Source organism: Peromyscus maniculatus, chromosome 1 (assembly GCF_049852395.1).
Source record: "Peromyscus maniculatus bairdii isolate BWxNUB_F1_BW_parent chromosome 1, HU_Pman_BW_mat_3.1, whole genome shotgun sequence".
NCBI classification, from domain to species: Eukaryota; Metazoa; Chordata; class Mammalia; order Rodentia; family Cricetidae; genus Peromyscus; species Peromyscus maniculatus.
This window is the reverse complement of record NC_134852.1, coordinates 120,456,249-120,480,946: the sequence shown is the minus strand read 5'-3', so window position 1 is coordinate 120,480,946 and position 24,698 is coordinate 120,456,249. Positions and strand designations below refer to the sequence as shown.

At 35.4% G+C, this 24,698-nt stretch overlaps 1 protein-coding gene across 8 annotated transcripts in view; it reads left to right on the top strand.

The window, feature by feature from the left end:
• Sbf2 (SET binding factor 2) overlaps positions 1-24,698 on the top strand; it is a 349,435-nt gene that overhangs the window by 131,999 nt on the left and 192,738 nt on the right. For 4 of the 8 annotated variants that reach the window (XM_076550122.1, XM_076550109.1, XM_076550106.1 and 1 more), the window contains exon 3: positions 11,699-11,836. The exons of 2 other annotated variants lie outside the window; for them this stretch is intronic. In XM_076550122.1, the coding sequence (XP_076406237.1) occupies positions 11,699-11,836 (138 nt within the window). Of the gene's footprint in view, positions 1-11,698; positions 11,837-19,149; positions 19,260-24,698 lie in introns of all 8 variants that reach the window. 2 more of the 8 variants (XM_076550111.1, XM_076550115.1) reach the window with 1 other exon arrangement.

Here is a 24,698-nt window from a genome sequence, read left to right as displayed (position 1 = left end):
CTGGTGGAATTTTTAGGGTCACTTATACATACTATCATATCATCTGCAAATAAAGATACTTTGACTTCTCCTTTTTAATTTGTCTCCCCCTAATCTCTTTCAGTTATCTGATTGTTCTGGCTAAGTCTTCAAGTTCTGTATTTTTAATAGGTATGGAGAGAGTGGACAACCTTGTCTTGTGCCTGATTTTACTGGAGTTACTTTGAGTTTTTCTCCATTTAAGTTGAAGTTGGCTATGGGCTTCCAGTAAACTGCTTTATTATGTTCAGATATATCCCTTGTATCCCTGACCTCTCCAAGACTTTTATCATGAAGGGGTGTTGGATTTTGTGAAAAGTCTTTTCTGCATCTAAGGAGATGATCATGTGCTTTTTCATCTTTCAGTTTGTTTTTTATAATGGATTACATTGAATGATTTAATGATTATATCACTCCTTAGGTGTGCTGGTGATTTTACAATAATAATTTTGAAATGTCATTTCTGTTGTGTCAGAATTGCAGCCAACGTTCCTTGTTCACAGATCCTAGATCTGAGAATTCAAGAGGAGAAAAGTTGCATTAGGTTAGCATATCTGCCTAATTCCCAGAGTTTAGGTAATAGAGAATTGTCTTTTGACCATTTTAATGGTTTGAGGTGCCTTTTCTTTGTCTTTCTTTTTCTTTCTTCCTTTTTTGAAATAGGTCTCACCATGTCACCATGGTTAGCCTACAACTTACTGTATCGACCAGGCTGTCCTTGAACCTTTGGCTAGCTTCCTACCTCCTTTTCTCTGAGTGCTGGGATTATAGTTGTGTGCCACTATGCCTGACTTCAGTTCTGATAGTTTCAATTTTTTATTTTTAAATAATGTTGTGTATTCCCCTGTTGGTAAGTGGCTTGGACCCACTGACTATTCTTTCACTATGTAGATGTATAATTTAGTTTAAATATGCACAACATAAAATTTACTATTTTAAGTGTAGAGTTATGTGGCAGTAAGTGAGTGAATGGAATTGGAGACTACCTGGTTCTTATTTTCTTTTTCATTGGTTATATATTAAATCTTGGTTTCTCTGAGTTCTGATGTTTGTCTTGAGAAATGCTTATATTGTGGCAGTCAGTCTCTTTCTCATCTGTGAAAAACTGATTTTGATGTTGTTTCAATGGAAGTTTCTTCCTTATGTTTTAGTTTTGATGATGTAACATTGAAAAGTGTCTTCTCCCAGGCTCTGTTTCAAATGTTGTTACCTCTGAAGTTCCAAAGAAACACCCATTTGCTATCATCCAGATACATTCAGACTGAGCTTTTGGAGTAGAACATTTTGTTCTGTTTGTTCTAATTTTTTTTTTCAAGGGATGAAGACAAACAGCTCAACTAGATAGCCATCTCTGGTTGTTGCTTCTAACAATAATATTTAGCAGGCAGCAAGTATTCTGCAAATGCTTTTCTCAGAAGGGCTGATTTAAGTAAACAAGCAGTAAACATTCTGGTGACTGACAGATGATAGCTTCTAAAGTTATCCGACTGCCCAAATCAAGCTAAAACATTGTTTCTGTTTTGGTAAATAAAACCCATCTTGTTTAGACAGGTCTTATCAAAAACAGTGTTAACATTTCATACCAAACATTGTTATTAAGCTCATGAGAACTAAAACTAACAAATTTGAACTGCTTGAATCATATTTCATTAGTTCTCTTTAGCTGTATGTTTTGAGTCATTTCCAAATCACAGGTTCTGCAGTGCCCTGTGTTTTGAAGTGACATCTATTGAGCAGTGTTCCAGCCAGTCAGCGTCTACAGCAAAGCTTAGTTCATTTTTACACTGAAATATCTCTCATCTGTGGCTTAAATTGAACTTGGAAATTGATTTTATTTGCTCTTTGGTATCTGAAGGATAATTTAATGCAGGTGTTTTCTGAGGTTTATGCACTTTGCATCTGAGTGAATTCTTTATTAGGTACCAAGGAAGAGAACAGATTCTGAGATGTAGCCATATATAAACCCTTGCCTGAGTCCACAGAATATAAAGCTACTATTTATATATTTTTAAGTCCAGATATTTTCTTGAATTATTTTTATGTTTAAGTTACTAACCATGTGTCATTGAAACACCAGAAATACCAGACAGTAAAGTGAAGGGAAAAGGCTTCATCTGTCTTACTGTTTTCAATTCTAGAGACTGAGGGTGGCACATGGTAGTTTCTCAATAGACCAGTTGGATCAGTTACTTTTAGTATGAGGGTCACCATCATTTATATTCTCTCTCTCTCTCTCTCTCTCTCTCTCTCTCTCTCTCTCTCTCTCTCTCTCTCTCTCTCTCTCTCTCTCTCTCATACACACACACACACAGAGTCATCCTTTGAGAAATGGTTCCTCTGTTCCCTCTACTATCCAACTGGTTGTGGCTCAGGCTCCATGTTTGGTAGGTTCCATATGTCAATACTGCCCTGTTCCTTTATGTAATATAAATAACAGTGAAAATGATACCGATTACATGTAAACTTGAATACCACTGCTGTGATTGGTCAGCTCTATAGCATATTTACTATTTCAGCACTGGGCACTGTGCTAGTCATTTACATGCATATTACTTAATCCTGATTGTGAAATGAGAGATATTTTTTGTTCTAGAAAAACTGAGGTTCAAAGAAATTAGGAAAATTTACCCAATCTAGAGTCTAAATTAGGGGTCAAATGAAGACCTACTTCTTAGTTGGTTGGTGGCAGAAGCCATGAGATAATCATCTTTAGCCTTCCTTATGAACTCTTTTTAACACATGTGATAAGTTGTCATAAGTTTACAGTAAGGGAGTTTCATTCTGTTAAGAGACTAGATTAATAGTTCAGTGGCAGAGCACTTACTTGTTCAACATGTGTGATGTCCTAGGTTCAATCGTCTGTTTAAAACAAAGCAAAACAAAAAAAAGCAAACAATCCACAAGTCAAAAAAGAGAGTTACTGTTCTTTGTTTTGATATTTTAGTTTATATTTTTTAAATTTAAATTAATTTGAAATTCATTATATTATTTTATTTTATACATGTGTGTGTGTTGCCTTGTATGTTTGCACACCCACCTTGTGTGTTCCTGGTGTCAGAAGAGGATGCCAAAGCCCTGGGAACTGGAGTTATAGACCACTGTGGGCCACACCATATGGGAGCTGGGAATTGAACCCAGTTCCTGTGCAAAGAGCAACAAGTGCTCTTACCCACTGAGCCATCTCCTCAGCCCCTAATTTTCTATGTTCTTAATGAAAACCACAACAACAGAAACTTACTTTGAGACAAGATCTCACCAAATTTCCAAGCTGGACTGGAACTCCTTCTGTAGACAAGACTAATCTTGAGTTTGTCATCTTCAAGTCTCAAAATCATTCTAGATAATTCAATTTTATCTATAAATATTTCTGTATGTATTGCTGCATGTATTGCTGTATGTATGTCTTTGAGGGAGAAGAAGGGGAGATAAGATCTCACTATGTAGCCTATGCTTTCCTGGCCTTGAACTCATGATCCTTGTGTCCATACCTCCTGAGTGCTTTGATTACATGTGTATGCCACCACACCCCAGCATCAGTATGTATTTCTGAAACACAAAGTACTTACCAAACATTTAACCTTCACATATCTGTTTGTGTATGTCTGTGAATATTACTCTTTTACTGTCTTTCCATGGTGGTTTTATATGAATTATCATCTAAATAATGACAATATGTGCATTTGGAAGATAAATATTTTAAATATTTCTTCTTTCTGTTTTTTGTTTTGTTTTGGTTCTTTGTTTGTTTTTCAAGAATAAGTTTCTCTGTGTAGCTCTGGCTGTCCTGGAATTTGCTATAGACTAGGCTGGCCTGGAATTCAAAGATCTTCCCGCCTCTGCCTCCTGAGGGCTTTAAATATTTCTTAATCTATAGTATTTCTCTTTCTCTGATTTTTTTCTTGTAAGCCATTTGTTAAACAAAGTATTCTTCCTTAATTTTCATTTAATAAAAAATTTAATACTTTCAGTTAAAAGTTAAAATATTTCAAATAATTTTAATTCCTCTTAATGAGAAATATAGGAAATACATGTAAATATATATTAGACCTACTTTTTTTTCTTAAGGTGACCTTTATTGAACTCTTGTTATAGGAGGCACTCTTACAAGCAGCAACTGAATAAAGACTTGTTAATGACTGTATATTATGTGTGGTCACAGTTGCTTAGACCTTTTTTACTTCTTAAGTGGTTCTAGGGATGGAACCAAGGGCCTTGCACACACTGTGAAAATGCTCTGCCACTAAGCTCCTACATATGTAGCTCTTAGGCCATACGATGTATACTCCTTGTGAAGGGGTCAGTTGGCAATATTATACTGATATGTTTTGTTTGAGAACATAGTAATGGAATTATGAGTGGAAAAGCCCCAAGTGATAGCATACTTTCTGTTTGTTATCCAGGAAATGAGTAAAATTCCAATGTTTAGAGTTTACCAGAAAGGAAGAAGTATTAAAAATGGGATGCACTTTATGTCCTCCATTTAAGCAAGAAAAATTTAAATTTCCTCAAAAACCAAGGAATTTATATAACTACTGTTAATTTTAAATTTTTATTAAAAGTTATTTTCTGAGACATTATGCACATGTGTTTCAGACTATTAAAAAAGTTCATTTCAAGAAGTGAGATTTGTTGGTCCTAAAAGACTGTAAAATGTCAACGTTTTAGAATTGTAATTTTCCCTTAAAATATACAAAGTCTTGATGTTATGATTCTTTGTTTCATTGAAGCTATTTATAAAATTTTGTTTTGAGTGACTATAGCTTTAATAAGTCTATCTTATAGAGTTTGTGTAATATATGTGAAATAATTTCATGTTAAAAATCAAAACTAACCCATTGTGCCCAGCACTCAGGAGGAAGAGGCAAGCAGATATCTGTGAGTTCAAGATCAGTGGTCTACAGAGTGAGTTCCAGGACAGTCAGTATATATAGAGAAACCCTGTCTCAAAAACAAAACTGAAAAGCACAATATTTATATGTGGTGATATGTTGGCAAGTTGTGACTTTAAATAGACTTTAAATGTCATTGTACTATTTGAACCTGAATATATAATACTATTTAATTAATTTAATAAATAATATATTCTCATACATGTATCTATAAATGCAAGCAGCAATATTCACCCAGAAGCCAATAAAGCTATTAATAGCAAGTCCCCCTTTTTTGTTTGTCCATTTCCTTTGGCATTTCTTTTATATTTAGTGGTGTTTGTAACTGTCTGTTAACTATAGTCCAGTGTTTTCCAGAATTTCTGGTGTAAAATGGTATTCTGTTTTCCAAAAGCTCATTAACATTTTAAACCTGTTATCATCTCCTTTCCCATTTATTTTCTACTTAATATAAAGCAGGTTTCATCTGCCATACTTAACTAGAAATCATTAATTCCATTATTTTACTCACTTTGGACTTTCATATTTGTAATTGATTGGTTGTTTTATGTTTAGTTTCAAAGCTTGAATGTTAGAAGCTATTCTAAAAATTTATTTTTCTCTCTGGTGTTGCCTCTTAAAATTTCATATTTAAAGTCTTATGTGTAGGATTCTCATGAAACTAACATCAAATTGTACAAAGCTTGAGAAAGGCTGGCTCAGTCTGTGTTTTTGAATTGTGAATGTTACTTGTTTTTCTAATTGCTTATTACTGGCCTCATATAAAATTATTTTCATGTTTTTCTGTATGCCAGCTTAATCATGTGAATTCCATGTTCAGTCAATTTGTTCATATAATTTAAGCAGATAATCATTATTTTATACATGATGAATACAATACAATATTATATTGTTTATTAAGTAACATAATCTAAGTGTACTTTTTTAAAGTTAAGAGCAATATAGGTTTACCCACTTAAAATGTTTCATTTTAATCAAAGAGTTTTGGGTCGTCCCTGTAAAATATGCTTTATTGAAAGGTCCTCGCTGAAATTGGGCATGTTTGTGACACCTGTTATTTTATAATAAAAGATTTGAGTTTCTCAAACTCGAAAGTTGGCTACTCTTTGAAACTGTTCGTTATATTTTCTCTAAACTTGGAAAAATATATACAAGGAATAGAACATGTGTCTAACCCTTCTCTGGCATAGATTTAGTCTCTTAATTTTTTTTTGTTAGTCTTCTTAGCAAATCAATTTTTCTTTGGTTTGTAGTTCATAATACTTATTTAATTTTTTAAAAAGACTTTAAGCTTTATTTTATGTGTATAAGTGTTTTGTACCTGCATATATGTATATACACCACTGTGTGCAGGGCCAGGGCCAGAAGAGGGTGTCTGATTCCTCTGGAACTGGAGTTACGGATGTTTGTGAATCACCACACAGATGCTAGAAACTAGACCTGGGTCTTCTGAAAGAGTAGCAAAGCTCCTAACCACTGAACCATCTCTTTAGCTCTATAATAATAGTTCTTTTTAAAAAATCACTTGTAAAATTTTCCTTAGAAATATGCCACAGAAAAATATTCTTGAGGTTGCACAACCTTAAAAACGGAACTCAAGGGTAATTAAACTTTTTGTGCTTAATTATACATACTCTACAAAATGTTATAGTTCCATAAGAGAATATTGAAAAATATCTGCAAAGATTTCTATAATATTGTGTGTACTTCAGCATTAGTTATAATAAAAAGGAAAAACCTCCTAAACATCAACAATAGGGAGTAAGTTAAATTTCAGCCAAAGTATCTGTATACCTGCAGTGTCATTATTGTTATAAAAATAATTGTGTTGCCAGGCGGTGGTGACGCACGCCTTTAATCCCAGCACTCGGGAGGCAGAGCCAGATTGATCTCTGTGAGTTCGAGGCTAGCCTGGACTACCAAGCGAGTAGCTACACAGAGAAACCCTGTCATGAAAAAACCTAAATAAATAAATGAATGAATGAATGAATATAATTGTGTTGCTGAGCTCAGTGGTGCATGCCTGTAATCTCAGTAGATGCAGGAGGGTTGCAAGTTGGATGTCACATGAGCTCTATAGCAAGGTTTTATCTGATAAGCACCGAGTCGTACACAGGAACATGTACATGTTACTGAAAATGAAGAAAAAGGGGGTTGATAGCTGTGTATATGACAGATAAGTCTCCTTTTATCTTGAAAGAAGGAAAGAAAAGGAGAGAGAGAGAGAGAGAGAGAGAGAGAGAGAGAGAGAGAGAGAGAGAGAGAGAGAGAGAGAGAACATATGCATTTACTCTGCCAAAGTTGGGTGGCTACAAATGTGGTCTGTTATGTTTACTTTATTTTATTTTTTCCTGATATGAGTTTATATGATCACAAAATAATATCTCTAAAGGATTTACAGTAAGCTATCAGCGAAAGGATGCAGTTCCTACAGACTATAGAGTTGACCTCTAGCTCCAACGCTATCACAAGCTGGCCATATGATCTTAGCATCCCTTAGCCTTAGTTTCATTGTAAACTAAGGTTTATGAGTTATGGTTAGTCAGTGTTTTTACAGATGTTAAGTCTCTGTTTTTCAACTCCTTATTTTAATAGCTCTTTAATACATTATTAGGCACCATTAAATTATCAAAAAAGATTAGCTTTACTTTATATACATGCATGTTTATGACACCAATATGACTACCCCCGCTCCCTCTGGAACTCCCTATAAAATGTCCTACTCCCATCTTCATGTCCTTTTTTGTGCATAGTGTTTTTACAAATATGAGGTCTTCTATATTTATACTTTAGTTTGTGGATAGCTGGACTGTTTTACTGGACATGATCTACTTCTAATGTTTGGGTAATGAAACAAAGTTAGTGTTTATAATGAATCGCCATGCAGAATCCCAGGGTACTGAGCACAGAGCATTCCTGACTTTGCACCCTTGAGTACCAGTTCCAAAGCTATGCCAAGGTCTTAAAGAAACTTTAGATTAACAAAGAATCCCCTGCTTGGGTATTCCCAGATACACTGTAACATTTTCATGGATCTGATTTGTGTGAAATGATGAGGTCAAGACAGGAGGACAATGTTAAGAGACATATTTTGTTGCATCTACCCATGTATGTGTGTGACAAAATGCAGTGGTTTTTTGGTTTGTTTTTTTTTTTTGATCAGTTTATATGATATGTTCATTGATAATGTAGTTCCCGATATATATGCTTTCTCAGTTATTTGAAGGTGGCAAACTATAAGTCTCAATGTTGTCAGTCAGTTAAGCATTTTAAGTTTGCACCTGTGATAGCAAGTGTCTCTCCTGTTTGCCAGTTAAAGACACTAGGGAACATAAAACTCTGGATTTCTTCTATTTGTTTAATGCTTATCATTCTGTTCATTGTCTTTTAGTGACTACCCTGTTCCCAGCTGTCTAAATATTCTCTCACATTCCTGTCAGAAATGTGACTGGAGCCTAGGTTTAAGAATTGTAATGTCTACTCTCTCCTTGTTTATTGGTTCATCAGCATACTTTGTGAAGAATAGAAATGACTAAGCCAGTTAGCATTATTGCTTTTCAAATCCAGATCCTAAGGGAAATAAATAACTTCTCATTAGATATTAGGGTCATATCCCGGTCCCCAAATCCTGTTACTGCTTCTCTGTGATACAGTAAACATGCATTTCTAATCATAGCTTAAAGCTGTTTATTTTCATGCTTTGAAACATCATTTTATACACTTAGTTTTATAAACTTTTTTAACTGTATGTTTATGTACTCATGTATTTCATGTGAGAATATAGATTCAAATTTTCCTGTAAAGTTTGAGTCTGATGTTATTTTCCAATGCATACTTTAAAATAATTCCTGTGTGTAGTTATAATTTTATATTTGAAATAAGAATCTCATGTGTAACCAGTATATAGGTAGCTATTGACAAGCTTTTAATAAAAAGCTTAGTAAAGCTATCTGAAGTGCCATTGTTTTCTTAGCTCTGGTTACATTAAATAGAGTTATGAAGAAATACTTATCTAATTGTAAATGATCCTTGGAATTTCCCCAAATTTTAAGGTTAGTACCTTTTAATCCCCAAATTCCTGTTGTGGTGTAAACTAGGGAAATGGGGCTATTTGAGTAACTAAGGAAGTCTTACAGTCTTCTTCCTTTGGATATTTCGTGGGTTTTTTTTTTTTTTTTTGAGACAGGGTTTCTCAGTGTAGTTTTGGCTGTCCTGGAACTCACTCTGTAGACCAGGCTGACCTCAGACTCATTAGAGATCCACTTGCCTCTGCCTTCCAAGTGCTGGTATGAAAGGCGTGAGCCACCACCGCCCAGCTTTTTTTTTTTTTTTTTTTTAACATTCTTTATCTTTCTTTCTTTTTTGCATTGGTGGTTTGCCTGCATATATGTCTGTGTGAGAGTATGAGATCTTGGAGTTACAGACAGTTGTTCGCCGTCATGTGGGTGCTGGGAATTGAACCCCGGTCCTCTGGAAGAACAGTCAGTGCTCTTAACTGCTGAGCCATCTCTCCAGCCTCTTGTAGACTTTTAAAAGTGTTGCATTTAATGTTTTAGTTTAATAATGGCATACTCTCCTTTAGTACAGGTCAGTAAAGTATGATTTTTACAGATGTGGATGAAGGCTACTCACCAGAGATGTTGCTATATGTGACTGTTATCCAAAGATCTTAGTATGCCATCTCTGGAAGACCATTCAGTTTAGTTCAAATACACCATGAACCTTGTCCTTCTGTTAAATTCTTGTATTCTCTGTATGTATAAAAAATTGAGAAAACTGGATATAGTTGCTTTTTCTAGTTTCAGGTAGTGAAAAATATCCAAGTGTCTATCTAATAGGTCTGCTTGCTCTAAAAAGGTTATTTTGTTACTTGTGAACTCTTCTATGACAGTTAACTTCAGTTTTATAAGTGAAACATACTTAATAAAATTAGAACTAAAATATGTTTTTTTCTGTTTTGAAACCTTAGTTTCATTTACAATTCAGTGAAAATAGCTGTAATTCTCCTGGGTATGCAGCTGCACCCAAACCTAACAATCCCCTAATGAATATGAACTTTATCCCACGAGACTATATGTATCTGCTATTAATTCATAGAACTGATTTGCTTTATGTCAGAGGAGTAGTTTGTCAAATAAGTGGTAATAGTAGACCTGGTGATGGTGAGTGTGCAACTTTATTATTTTCAACCAATACCAGGCACCTCAGGTCTGATTCTGAGTCAGTTTAGACTATGAGGCTGTTAGGAAGAAGCGTTTCAGAGGGAGAGAGGAAACGGGTGTATATATGAAAGTGACTAAAATTCAGCATATCTATGAAACATCAAAGAATAAAATAAAACCTAATAAAAATGATGTACGAAATTCTGACAAAAAATTCATTGAAAGAAAGTAACAGGATTTTGAAAGACATTTCTGAGCTTGTTAGAATCTGAATAAACTTCTGAGTTGTACCACACCTATACCTTTCTCCTACCCTGGAGTATAAGCCAAGATAGTTACATGCTAACACTCACTTGCCGTAAAACTGCGATTCTCAGGATTTCTTGGCTCAATGTTCTATGTGCTCATTGATTGTAAGGACTACACAAGAGTATTATTCATATGATTTACTCACATATTAAAATTTACAATAATTTTTAATGAATCCATTTTATTGTTTTTTACTGTGTGTGATATATGCACATATGGTGTATTGCAGACTTGTATATGTGAACATGTATGTGGTGTTGGTGCAGAGACTAGAATATTCTCTGTAATATTCCTTTGAGGCAAGGTCTTTCCCTGAATCTGGAACCTGTGTTTTTGCTAGCAAGCCTCAGCATTCTTTCTTACCTCTCCTTTTAGCAGCACTGGTGTTAAAGGCATATGGGAGACCATACTTTGATTATTACAAGTGTGCTGGGATCTGAACTTTGGTGGTTTGGTAAACAGCAAGCACACAACCACTGAGCCATCTCTGCAATCCCTCATTGACTTTAAAAAATATGTTTTGGTTAGTACACAAAGAAGTGGCATTTCATACATACCCATCATTTCACTTGATCTTTATTCACCCCATACTGTTGGTCATTTCTCTTTCCTTTGCATTCCTCTTGCTGGTCACCTTCCTCTTCCCAAGCACTATCCCTTTCTGTACTTCCTCTCCAGCTTGTACCATGATTTATTCTAATATTTGGAGGTAGAGTCTTTTACCTTGGTGCTATGTTCCTACATATGCCAAAAGGGGATAGGCATCTCAGAATGATATCTATGGAAAAATTTGGTGAATGTTTTCATAGCTATGAATCTGTACATGGATTTTTTGAAAATATTAGCTGTTGTAGCATACCATATCAAATAGATAAATTTGTGTGTGATACTTGCATTTATGTGCACATGCATGTGCAGGTGTGTGTACCCACACCTATGGAAGCCAGAGGTCAACAGCATGTACTTTATTAATTTCTATCTTATTTTTTGAATCACAGTCTCTCATTGAATTAGGAGCTCACCAATTGTTTAGACTAGCTAGTCAGTGAACTCCTATGATCCTCCTTCTGTCTGCTTCCTAGTGCTGAGATGTCAGGTACACATGATCACCCTTGGCTTTTTCACTATGAATGCTAAGGTTCGAGCTCTGGTCTTCATGTGTATGATGCAAACATTGTTTACCCCGTGCGCTATTTCCATAGCCCCTCAATTATATAGTTTTAATGACATTGTTATGTTTAATATTTTTATATATTAACAAATGATAAATTCTTATTTTTATTTTAAAATGTGACTTTCCCCTCCTCCCCATCCTTTTAGTTTTGTCAGCCTGGTGGATGGCATCTGTCCAGAGAACGGAAACAGCCAACATTCTTTGTGGTGGTCCTAACAGATATTGACTCAGATCGACATTACTGCTCATGCCTAACCTTCTACGAGGCAGAGATCAATCTCCAGGTAAAGAAACTTCCCTAAGGATGGTAACAGGTAGCATTGCAGAATCTTTTAAGTCCATACTTGTTTTAAAATTGAAAATCTCATGCTGTCCTCTACAAAGCTTAAGGATTGTGTATGTTCAGTGTTGGAGGAGGAGCAATGAGCTAAATGTGGGCAGGTTAATTATCTTCACTTAAAATAGTGGTCATATTTGAATTAGTGCATCTATGAATTGTAGCATGAATCTTAAAAGGTCTTATTAATAAAAACAAACCTGGAGCCAGGTATTGGGTGAACGCTGGAAGATCAGAGAAGCAGAACAAGCCACAGCTAACCTCACCTTGCTAATTCCTTAGCTGATCCTGTTTCCTCAGACTGTAAGCCTGTGTCCTCATCCAAATGGATCTCTGCTGAACTGCTGCTAGAAACCTAAAGGCTTAACCAACGCTAGTTCCTGGTTTTCACGCCTTATATACCTTTCTGCTTCCTACCATCACTTCCTGGGATTAAAGTCTCTGTTACCAAGCCTAGCTGTTTCCAGTGTGGCTTTGAATTCATAGAGATCCAGAGGGATCTCTGCCTCTCGAATGCTAGGATTAAAGGTGTGAGTGCCACCATTTTCTGGCCTCTGTCTGTCTAGTGGCTATTCTGTTCTCTGACCCCAGATAAGTTTATTAGGGTGCACAACATTTTGGGGAACACAATATCACCACAATGAATTGGTTACTAAGATTAGTTTCCTTTGGTGGATCTTTCACAGAACACAACAGTTTATCACAGTATTTCACATCATTGTTATTCTCTGGAACCCATACGCAAGCACTGGAGAAATTTACAGTCCCTCCTCTTTTTGAGTAGTGATTATTAAGTTTCTAGTTTCAGGCAACTAGATTAATTTCTCTAATCAGAAATATCTATGACAAAATGTTGGGCAATTTATGGAAGTTCCGAGATGAGGAATGAGCAGGGGCCACATTCTGAGTGCAATGAATAGTCCATAGAAGTGACATTTCTGCCCTGTTTTAACCACTGGTGCTTTGGGGGGCTTGCTATTAGTCAATATACCCTTTACCCTAGTTGCCTTAGAATGTTTCATCTCCCCTGAGTGCTTCTTAACACACACCAGTAACTTCTACTTCGATGTTTCAGATGGGTTACCTCTTTGGTAGAAGTTAGAGTCTTAGAGGACCCACTCCTGTGAAAGGGAGTCACCAAAATATAGGGTTCCTTAGTGGTACTGGGGTGGTGGTAACTTGTTGGTTCCTCTTGGTTCTTATTCGATAATAGAGAAATTGCACAGAGCTTGGTTTTTGTTGGTGAATCAGTCCATGTTAGTTACTATACCTCCTGCTGCATGTAGAAAAGTATTACCAGTGAGAGAAAAGATGCTTTTGGAGATGGCCTCACAAATTAGTATTTGCAGTCTTAATATATTTCTTAAAGTTAGAAATCTAAATTTTCTGGGTACAATGTGGAGGCCCACAAAGGTTTCCTAGTGAGATCTGAGCTTGCTTTACCCAGCAGAGCTACATCAGAAGATTGCTTGACCATATGCATGGTTTCTAGGTGATTGGAAGGGTCTACGCTTGGCTGAGCTAGGGGGAGGTCTTTTGCTCTACCCCTTGGTATTCCTATAAATAGCCCTTTAGAAGAGACAGGACGGGCCAGTGGATAAGGATCCAGGCTCTCCCGAGGCTATCCTGTGTTTCTATCTGTTTCTCTCCCCTCCATCCTTCTATCTAAATCTTTTATTCCTCACTCCTCAAGAGTACCCTGGGGTAAAATGTGAGAGCCAGTCTTCCAGCTGGCTTCCCACAGTACAAGATCTGGTTTTTCAATACAAAGGAGACAAGTTACCTCTCATGAAGCAAACTTAACACTATTATTCTTTTATAGTGGAAGGTCCAATTTCATGTAGAACAAAATACTTATTGTCTGCCTTCCCAACAACAAATATAAGTTATCTTCATTTCAGCATATTTTTTTTTGTCAGTCCCTTGTGGGAAGCCATACTAATATTTCAAGACTTTAGATAGTGGGATTAAACTAAGAAATATTTGCTGCAAAATATTTAATGACTTGGTCAGAATATTGCTTCTGTTTAAATTTGGAAGTAACATTGATGAGGTGACATAATTTATAAGTCTGTGTCTTTGGTTCCTTTTATCCCAGAGTGTCCTTTATAGTGATGGAAATTGCCCATAAAAGGCTTATCACATTCTTGTTTTGCTTGTTTCAGTCAAAAACCTGCTAGAGTGTCCTGTAATCCATGTGCCACTCTGTTTAATTTAGTTGATCTTTCATTTTAATAATGGTGTTTAGACCTTAAGCTAATTCAGAGAATGGAATGTTCTTTATGTACACATTCTTTTTTAAAAAAAATGTTTAAAAATGTCTTTATTGGCTCTTTGTTAAAACTTTATTTTATGTGCATTGTTGTGAAAGTGTCAGATCCCCTGGAAGTGGAATTATCAACAGTTATAAGCTGCCATGTGGTTGCTGGGAATTGAACCTGGGTCCTCTGGCAGAGCAGCCAGTGCTCTTAACCACTGAGCCATCTCTCCAGCCCCCTGTGCCCATATTCTTAATAACTCCTTTGAGTTGTATAATGGAAACTAAATGATAATTTAACTTCTCTCTCCTCTCTTCCTCACATACGTTCAGCCCTCGGTTAAGCTGACGGAAAGTCAGTATATTAAGACATCATTGGAGGTATTTTAGGTTTAGAAATCTGTCTCACTTTTTATTTGGACATTGTTTCACACATAAAGAGAAATTGCTGACATTACACGTAAACATTTAGATATCCTTTAACTATATTTATCTAGTGTTAAATTTTTGACTCATTGATATATATATATATATATATATATATATATATATATGTATATGTATATCTACCCTGATATTTTTCTCACTTTCTCTCCCTCTCTCTTCTCTTTCCAGTTTTTTCTTCCCCCTTTTTGTACAATCTGTTGTGTGCGTGTACACACACACACACACACACACACACACACACACACACACAGAGATACAGAGAGAGGGAGGGAGGGAGAGAAGGAGGGAGAGAGCGAGTGAATGAATGAGAGAGAGAGACACTCATTTCTCCCCCTGAATCCTTTGAGAGAAAACCCTATATTTATATACCTTTCCTCTAAATTCCTTGGTTCCCTAGGCTGGACATGAGCCACTGGGCTAAAGTGACTCTCCTGGCCCACCTTCAATTGGACATCGCCATAATCACTGTAATAATATCCTTCACTTTCCATTCCACTATTTTCTTCTAGGGCAGGCCCAGTACAGAACTGCATATATTTTGTTTAAGTTTTATTTCTCTTTTCCCTCTTCATCTTGAATATTTGCTCAGTATCTATTTTATAATGTTGAAATTTTTAAATAATAATCTTTCCATATCCATTTTTAATAGAATGGTTTTTATTTTGTGCTTACTGGTATCTCTCATTAAGTTCAGATTGGGCATCAACAGAATACTGTAATACTTAAGTAAAACAGGATTGGTGGGAATATGCCTATAATACCAGCATTAGGAAGTCTGAAGCAGAAGGATTGAGAATTTAGAGATACCCTGAGCTACATGGTGAGACTCTCTTAAAAATAAAAAGAAAGAAGAAGAAGGAAGAGAAAGAAGGCCAACCAACCAAAGTCAAAGAAAGAAAAGGAAAAGAATACTTTCTAAGTATGTTCCTTCCAGTAGTGTCCAAGGGTACATACACATTTGGATGTATATGACATCTATTTGTCCTTTACTGCTGATGTTCATTTGTTAGATTGTTATATTTCTGCAGTGTATTGTTGCAGAGTTTTTTTTTTCCACGTGCAACTAATACATATTCCATAGGAAGGTATTTTAAGTCAATATATGTGCCCTGCTGCTTGTCAATCATAGTCCCCTTGATTTAGTAGGTACTATTGAGTCTTGACTTGCTGATTCTCTTATATGCTTGCAACATGATTATCTACCAGTTCCATGATCCCTATCTTCTTAGTCAGTAGTTGACTTTTTGGTTTTGTTTGTTTGAGACAGGGTTTCACTGTATAACTTTGGCTGTCTTAGAACTCACTATGTAGACCAGATTGGACTTGAACTCACAAAGATCCACTTGCCTTGGCCTCCCAAGTGCTTGGATTAAAGGTGTGTACCACCATGCCTAGCTAGTAGCTGATTTTTTAAGAATTAATTAATTTTTTTCATACAGAATATTTTGGTCATGTTCTTTCCTTTTCTCCAACTCTTCCCATATTCTTCTTACCCATCCAACTTCATATTCTTTCTCTTTCTCCCTTGCCCCTGCTCCCCCACAAAACAACCCCCCCAAATGAAAATCAAATCAGATCTAAACAAAACAAAAAACCCAGTAAAACACACACACACAACCCCCCTTTTTTTAAACACACACACACACACACACACACACACACACACACACACACACACACACACACACACGTCCCTTTTATGTTTGCCATCTACTCCTGAGCATGGAGCCTGCCCTCAAGTGTGTTTAATACACCCAGTGATACTCCATTGGAAAAACTGATTTTCCCTTTTTCAGTAGTTATCAGTTACAAATACCTTTTTGGTTAGAGGTAGGATTTTGTGTCTGCTTTCTCCTTCTCAGTGCTCAGATTTTATCTTGTTTGAACCTATACAGATCTTGTGCATGTTGTCACAGTCTCTGCAAATTCATATGTAAGTGTATCAGCTCTGTTGTATCTGTTTCTTTTTTTGTTTGTTTGTTTGTTTGTTTGGTTGGTTGGTTTTTGGTTTTTCGAGACAGGGTTTCTCTGTGTAGCTTTGCACCTTTCCTGGAACTCACTCTGTAGCCCAGGCTGGCCTCGAACTCACAGAGATCCACCTGGCTCTGCCTCCTGAGTGCTGAGATGCCTTGTTGTATCTGGAAGACAGTGCTTCCTTGGGGTCATCCACCATCTATGGCTCTCAAGATCTTTCTGATGCCCCTTCCACATAGATCCCTGATTCTTGAGGGGAAGGGGTTGTTAAAGACATCCCATTTAAGACTTAGTGCTCCAAAAATCTTTCAGTCCTGTACATTGTCCAGTTCTGGGTCTTTGTTAAATATCACTGGCTTTAAGAAGAAACTTCTCTGATGAGAGTTGAATGATATTCTGTTCTATGGGAATAGCAATATATCACTAGGCATCATTTTATTGCTATGCTCTTTTGAGCAGAATAATGGAAGTAGGTTTTCCCTTAGAGCCTATGACTTATCTAATCTCTGATTCTTGACCACTTTAGCAGTGTGAGGTATAGGTTTTGTCTCAAAGAGTGACCCTTAGTTCAATTTAAAAAAAAAAAGGTTGGTAATTCCCATAATATTTGTGCCACTATTATACCAGTATATTTTGCAGGCAAGTCACTGTTGCAGTGGGATATATTGATGATTACTTTTCTTTTCTGACAACATGCAAAGTACCTTCCAACAACATAAATTCCAGTAAGTAGGGCTGAAACTTCTAGTTGGTCACCAACCTGATTTCACCATGTTCAATGACATAAAATTGTGTCATGAAGATCAACCAATAGCCTTGGAAATAACCTGTGATGTTTGTGGGACCCCTTTGGCCCACGACTCAACAGATGTTACCCATTCCTAGCACTGGAGATTTTATTTGGTAGCATAAGATGTCTAGTTGGCACATTGTTTCCTCCATTTAAATTCCTTTCATATATGTTTATATTTTAGGGAGCTTCTACAGTGGTATGTTTCCATACGGCTTTTCAAAAGGCCTTTAATGTTTGTTGTCTTTCCCCACATTCCCTCCTGTACCCTGTCATTCCATCCTCCATTCCCATTTAATCCTCCTGTTCATCTTTCCCCTTATCTCTTTATAACTCTATACTTCCCTTACTTGGAAGATTCCCTCTTCCTTTCTGGTTCCTTACCAGTTACCTAGAAGATAGGAAAATTTCCCATGCTTCTTTATCAGTAGGATTAAAATTGTGAAAACAGCTATCCTACCAAAAAAAATCTATAGGTTCAATGCAATACCCCTCAAAATTCCAACACAATTCTTCACAGAAATTGAAAAATCAGTCTTCAACTTTATATGTAAATACAAAAAAACCCAAAATATATAAAAATGAGCCTGAAGAATAAAAGAACTGCTGGGGATATCACCATCCCACAGAGCCATATTAACAAAACCAGCTTGGTATTGGCATAAAAACAGGCATGTTGAACAATGGAATCAAATTGAAGACCCAGACACAATTCCATACACCTACAGACACTTGGTTTTTTACAAAGAAGCCAAAAATACACACTAGGGGAAAAAATTGCATCTTCAACAAATGTTCTAGTCATACTTGATGGCTGCATGTAGAAGAATGAAAATAGATTCATGTCTATCACTCTGCACAAAACTCAAATACAAATGGATCAAGTACCTCAACATAAGGCCAGATACACTGAATCTGAGAGAAGAGAATGTGTGGAATAGCCTTGAACTCATTGACATATGAAAGGAATTTCTGAACAGAACACCATTATCACAGGCACTAAGAACAACAAGTAATAAATGGCACCTCATGAAGCTGAAAAGTTTCTATACAGCAGAAGACACCATCATTCAAGCAAATTGGCAGCCTACAGAATGAGAAAAATATTTTTACTGACTATACATCTGATAGAGGATTAGTATCTAGAATAAAGAATTAAAAAAAAGAACTGAACATTAAGAAAATAAATAGCCTAATTAGAAAACAGGGGTATAGTACTAAACAGAGAGTTCTTAAAAACTGAAACACAAGTGGCTGAGAAGCACTTAAAGGAATATTAAGGATGGTCAACATCCTTAGCCATCAGGAAAATGCAAATTAAAACTACCTTGAGATTTCATTTTACCCTAATCAGAATACCTAAAATAATAAAACAAATGGTGGTGAGTACATGAAGAAAGGAAACACTTATTCATTGCTGATGGGAGTGCAAAGTATTCCAGTCACTATCAAAATCAAGATGGAGAATCCACAAAAAGCTGATAATTTAGCTACTACAAAATCCAGCTATTTTACTCTTGGGTATATAACCAAAGGGCTCTACATCTTACTTGCTCATCCATGTTCATTGTTGCTCTATTCATAACATCCAGAAATTAGAAACAGTCTAGATGTCCACCAACTGAAGAAAGGATAATGAAAAGGTGATAGATTTACACAATGGAATATTATTCAGCTGTTATGAAAAATGAAATTTGCAGGTAAATGGATGGAACTAAAGATAGTCATTCTGATTGAAGTAACTCAGACTCAAAACGATCATTGACTTTTTTTATTTTCCCTTTTTTTTTAGAAAGTGTCTCATTGTGTTGTCCTGGCTGGCTTGAAACTTGCTATGTAGATCGGGCTGGCCTCGTGTTCAGAGAAGATACTTGCTTTGGTTCCCCTAGTCTGGTATTAAAGGTGTGTGCCACCATGCCCAGCCAGTAGTTGACATTTTCCTATTAGCAAAGCTGTCTTCTCCTTTGGCTAAGCCATGAGCTCATGGATTCCAGCTTGTCCCACTTCTGTTCAGAAGCATATAATTTATTAATGGCTTTCATGATTTTCATGCCCATGTTCTCCCATATCTGGCCAGTGGCCACTTGGTAAGTTATGTCTCACTGGGTTTGTGGTTTGCTTTTTATGTAAACACTTTAAAACTCGGTCATAACTAGTTCTAATCCAATTCTTCGCCTTTTCTAGCACCAGCCCTGAAATGAGACCTTTTGTTAAGGAGCTTTGTCTCCTCTATGGAGGGTAACACTGGAAGCCATGATCTGGGTTCTTGTGTGCTTTGAATCAGTGTAATAATGGCTTTCCTTTCATTTAGCTCAGGTGTTTGTGCACTTGCCATTTTAAAAGGATCAAAAAAGTGTAATTTTTTTTTTTACAGCTGACTTTAATTTTTTTTTTTTTGGGTTTTTCAAGACAGTTTCTCTGTAGCTTTGCACCTATCCTGGCTCTCGCTCTGTAGACCAGGCTAGCTTCGAACTCACAAAGATCCGCCTGGCTCTGCCTCCCAAGTGCTGGGAATTAAGGGCGTGTGCCACCACTGCCCGGCTGACTTTAAAAAATTTAAAGCCTGTTTACCTTCAACTTTTTGTCAATCCTGAAAATATAAACTCATTATCAGGATTCTTTGTCTAATGTGTTAGGTGCTATCTGAAGTTGTACGCCTCCTTTTCTTTGTTGGAAACAAATTATTTTCATTTGAGTTTGTTCTAATTGAGATTATAAACCATGAGGTAGGATTTGGGATGGAGAAATAAAAGATGTTCCTTTCTAGGTCATTAGTAACATTATTCTCACTTTTGGCACTGTTTTTAACAAATGTGTTTTTCTTTTATTTTTGGATCATATTATCATTTCAAAATAGATCTTAACTCATTTGGCGTGAATTACTTCATATGAAATGTACTATGACACATTGCTTGGAATACTAAAGAGAAGGAACTTCAGGACTTACACCATCCAAAGTAAAATTGTGCAATTTAAAAAATATTGGCTCTTTTATCTTTTCCAAAATACAGTAATATGCTCAGTAGTCATAAGCAAAACTTGGCATTAAACTTTTGATAACGTGTTTCCAAAATTATCCAACTAGATAATATGAACCTTGACTTTTGTTTAAAGTAATGAATAAAATATGACAGATCTGATATTTATTGCTTAGATGAAAATATATATATATGTTCTTTTCTTTAGGTTTGTATCTAAGTTTTTCAGTGTATTTTGTATTTCTGAATCAATTCTCAGTAAAGACATTTGTTGTATCATCAAATTAATTGCCATTAAAGAAATGGAGTGGGGACTAATGAGTATGATTTGGGGAGATAAGATGAAGAATGAAAACGAAAAAGACACAGAAGCCATATCATACTCTTTTGTGTTGTTTTTATCTCAGTGGGCATAAAATTGGGCTCTGGAAGCTAACAAAAATTTCAGGAGCAAAAGTGTCCCAAAGTACTGTCCAAGTACTATTGTATGAAATAGATAATGACTGAAGACTATACAACAGGAGTGTTACTGAGCTTATAAAAAATCTAAGTAGACGTTTGAAAATCAGGACCTAAGAGCAATCTGGGCAAAAATTTGGAGACAAGAAGCAAAGATGCAAAAGTTTTATGGTCAATTAAGGCTTGGCGTAGCCAAGATACTGTGCCAAAAGTTTGGTAGTACATTATTTCATTCCACTGTATTTAACTCACGTCAATTAATCTCATTTTAGTCTCTCTGTTACATTCTATGATACTAGAAACTTAACCCAGGACAGAAAAAAGACTTGACTCTGTCTGTCTATCTGTCTTAAAGAGTGAGACACTAAAACATACGCTACAGCACTACAGAGATTACACCCGTGTGTGATTGATTCAAGAATAGGAGAGATGATGGGCATAGAAGTTATAGTTGAGAAGCTCAATCAAGCACGTAACATATCAGTATCTTACAATGGAAGCATGAAGTTGGGGGGAGTCTATACATATCCTTGGGTTCTGTTATTGTTTTTTGGTTGAGTGTTTGTTTGTTTTGTAATAGGGTCCTATTATGCTGGCCTTGTGTTTCAGCCTTCTGAGCCTTGGGATTAAGGCCAGTGCTGTTACACCTGATGAACCTGTACATTTCAACAAATAATACTAAGCACTTGGGAGGCTAATTTGAAGAAATAAGAAATTCATTCATAATATCATAAAACAACTCTAAGTGATTAAGAAATCACCTGGAGAACCAAATAAATAGTAAGTTTCTAAACTGTCTCTAGACAAAAAATATGGGACAGAGGAGAAAATTTCATTATCAAAGTAAATTGTGTCCATTCTGGAATATTTAAAACATACATGGAAAGAAAGTGAGATGGAAAAAATAATGGCATTTTTTGAAGCAAGAATTTTTTTATTAAAATATTTATACACCTATCTGCCATATAATTCTATATAAGTAAATTCTCGATGTTTATTTCTTATTGTGTAGATATGATGAATAATACTGAAATTAATGTCTTTTGTGGGGAGGGAAATAATTGGCTCCTTCGAGAAGGAACAATGAATGCTGTTCTACCTTTCTCAACAAGAAATGAAGAGTCTCCAGGTGTGGAAACTGGTTTGCTGATTGTATGGAGTCTCACTCCAGAGACTACTTCATAGACCATAACCAAGAACAACAACAACAAAAGTCTAGAGAATGCTACCTTAAGTGACATGATAGAGACATAGAAAATTTGGAATATTTACATATTCTGAGTTTGTTTGTGTTTGTTGGATAATTTGTAACACATGCAAGTATCTGTATGAGGGTCTCCTAATAGTGGTAAATATTATGTCCATCCATGCCTTCCCTTTTAAAAATGAGAATTGGCAAATTGACAGGTTGCTGAATTTTAAGTTTCCTTGATATTCCTTATAAATACATCTTACATCTTATAGGGAAAACTACCACTGAATAAATAAATGTCACATGCTTGAAATTATAGGATATATTTAAATTTAAAAAAGCTTTTGAGAACAAGCTTCCAAAGTCCAAGAGATATCAAATGTCTCTTCTTTAATATTGACTATTGAAAGCTAACAAGAACTGCAGTAAAAACTATATCAACAGGTTGTATTTGTATATTTGTGTATGCATACACACGTACATGTAACAATTGGAAAGGAGAAGCTATCAAATGAGACTGGGGCGGGGGTGGGGGTGGGGAGGAATGGAAGGAGCCAGAAGGGGACTTGGGAGAGGCTGGAAAGAGAAGGGAAGGGAGAAAGTAATATAATTATATTTTAACTAAAAATATGTAAGAAAAAGATAAATTTTAAAATAAAAATAACTATTTAAACATGAGAATGATTATTGTTATCAAGGAAAAAGTCTGATCCTATTTTTTTAAACATATAGTTTTACTTCCACAATACTGTCTCACCTAAACAGTTGTTTGCTGAACAACTTATGTCCTACAAAGGTTACATGTAAGCATCGACAAGAGTAAGAGGGCTAATCCAAGTTAAAAGACTGTTATGTAGAAATGCCTTTCATTACCTGTGTCACCTTGGCAGCTCATTTGGACTCTCTAGACATGATTGTTAATTTGTACAGTGAAATAGACATAGATTTATAGTACCTTTTACTGTGTTTTTTGCCATGATGATTTGCCCAATTTTAAATATGTATCTAAATTTTTAATTATATATTTAAAATGTAAGTATATATAAATTCCCACCCAAGTAATTATTCAAAGAAGACTATTCCAGGTGCCATTGTGTACATACATATAGCATACTAATTGGAGGAAAGTACATTGTAAATTTAATTGTATGATATATATTCATAGGCAGATACACTATTTCTTTAAGGAATGTTTGAATAAATCATGTTTAATTGTAAATAAATGCTTTGGTATATATTTCTAACCAAAGTAAAGTTGATATCTTGATCTTTGAGGTTAATTTGTTATTAGCTTTTCCATCAGGAATTCTAGGAAAATATATTTTATTTAATATATTAAATAAAGAACTAGAGAACTTAGCTGGACATGGTGATGCACACCTTTAATACTAGTACTGGGAAGCCAGTCGGGAACAGTGCGGTCAGATCTTTGTGAGTTCAAGGCCAGCAGGTCTCTTAGTGAGTTCCATGACAGCCAAGGCTGTGTAGAGAAACCCTGTCTTAAAAGAAAAAGAAAAAAGAAAGAAAAAAAAGAAAAAGATCTCTATAGTTCACCTAACAGCTTCAGTACAGTGTTTTACATTAGAAAAATAATTACATCTTATTCTTAATTTTTTTCACTAATCTTAGACAATGAAAAGGAACTTTAAAAATGATCGTTGACTCTAGTGACTCACAAAATAACATTTGTAAATTTATGAGGAACTAATTTTGAAATTATTTGTCATGCTTGAAAGACAACAGAAGTGAAGCTTATGTGCTGGTTTCCATCTCTCCTGAAGGGCTACACTAATTACCTCTTTTCCTCAAAAGTTAAGCGTTATCCTAATAGTATTTTTCTCATTTTTCACATTTTATAGTTATTCCTAAATTTTCTTAATATATTTATATAAGCCAAAGAATTCGCAAGTAATCTAATAGTTGACCATGAGTTACTTGTGTTTTTAGCATAAATAATGAACAGAAACATGTCGCTATGCCAGTGACCATATCTCTTAATGTATACTGATTAATTCATTAATTCTGACTTACTAGCTATTAGTTGATGAGCAAAAGTTGTTTTAAACAGTATATTTAGTAAAACTTACGGAAATAAAAGTGCCAAAAATTAAAACATCAATATGTCATCATCATGTTCTCTGATATTAAAACTAATGTTCAGCTTTATTTTTCTAAACTGTAATGATAAAATAGGCAACAAATTTTTGTTCATATGTGTAACATAAAAATTTAGTTTAGGTTGTGATTTTTTTAAAGTATAAATAGATTAAAAATAGTAAATCTAAATGGCAGTTATATAAGGATGCATTAAATTCAAGTCAGTCAAGGTACAAAATGTGTTGCATTTTTAAAGCTCAACCTGTTTGGCTTCCCCATTATTGGATTTCTCTTTTTCATATTGCCTGTTACTGTTCTGATTATCTTTTTATGTTCTGATGATCTGTTTAACTTTTAAAACCCAGTTTACTGCTGTGGGCTTCACAGAGTCCCTTCTCAGACTTGTGACTCTGACCTCCAGTTGTAAAATTGTTTTGACTGGTGCTGTTTTTTCACCTGTGTTGCTCTTAGCACTTACGTGACACTGAATTTCCTGGCAGTAGAGGCTGTGACAGGTGCTGTGTGGCTAACAAGCTATAAATGTTTAATAAATAAACAGACACTGATACATTGTCATTTACTTAAAAACCTTTAGCTCTTTGTTTTAAAAATAAT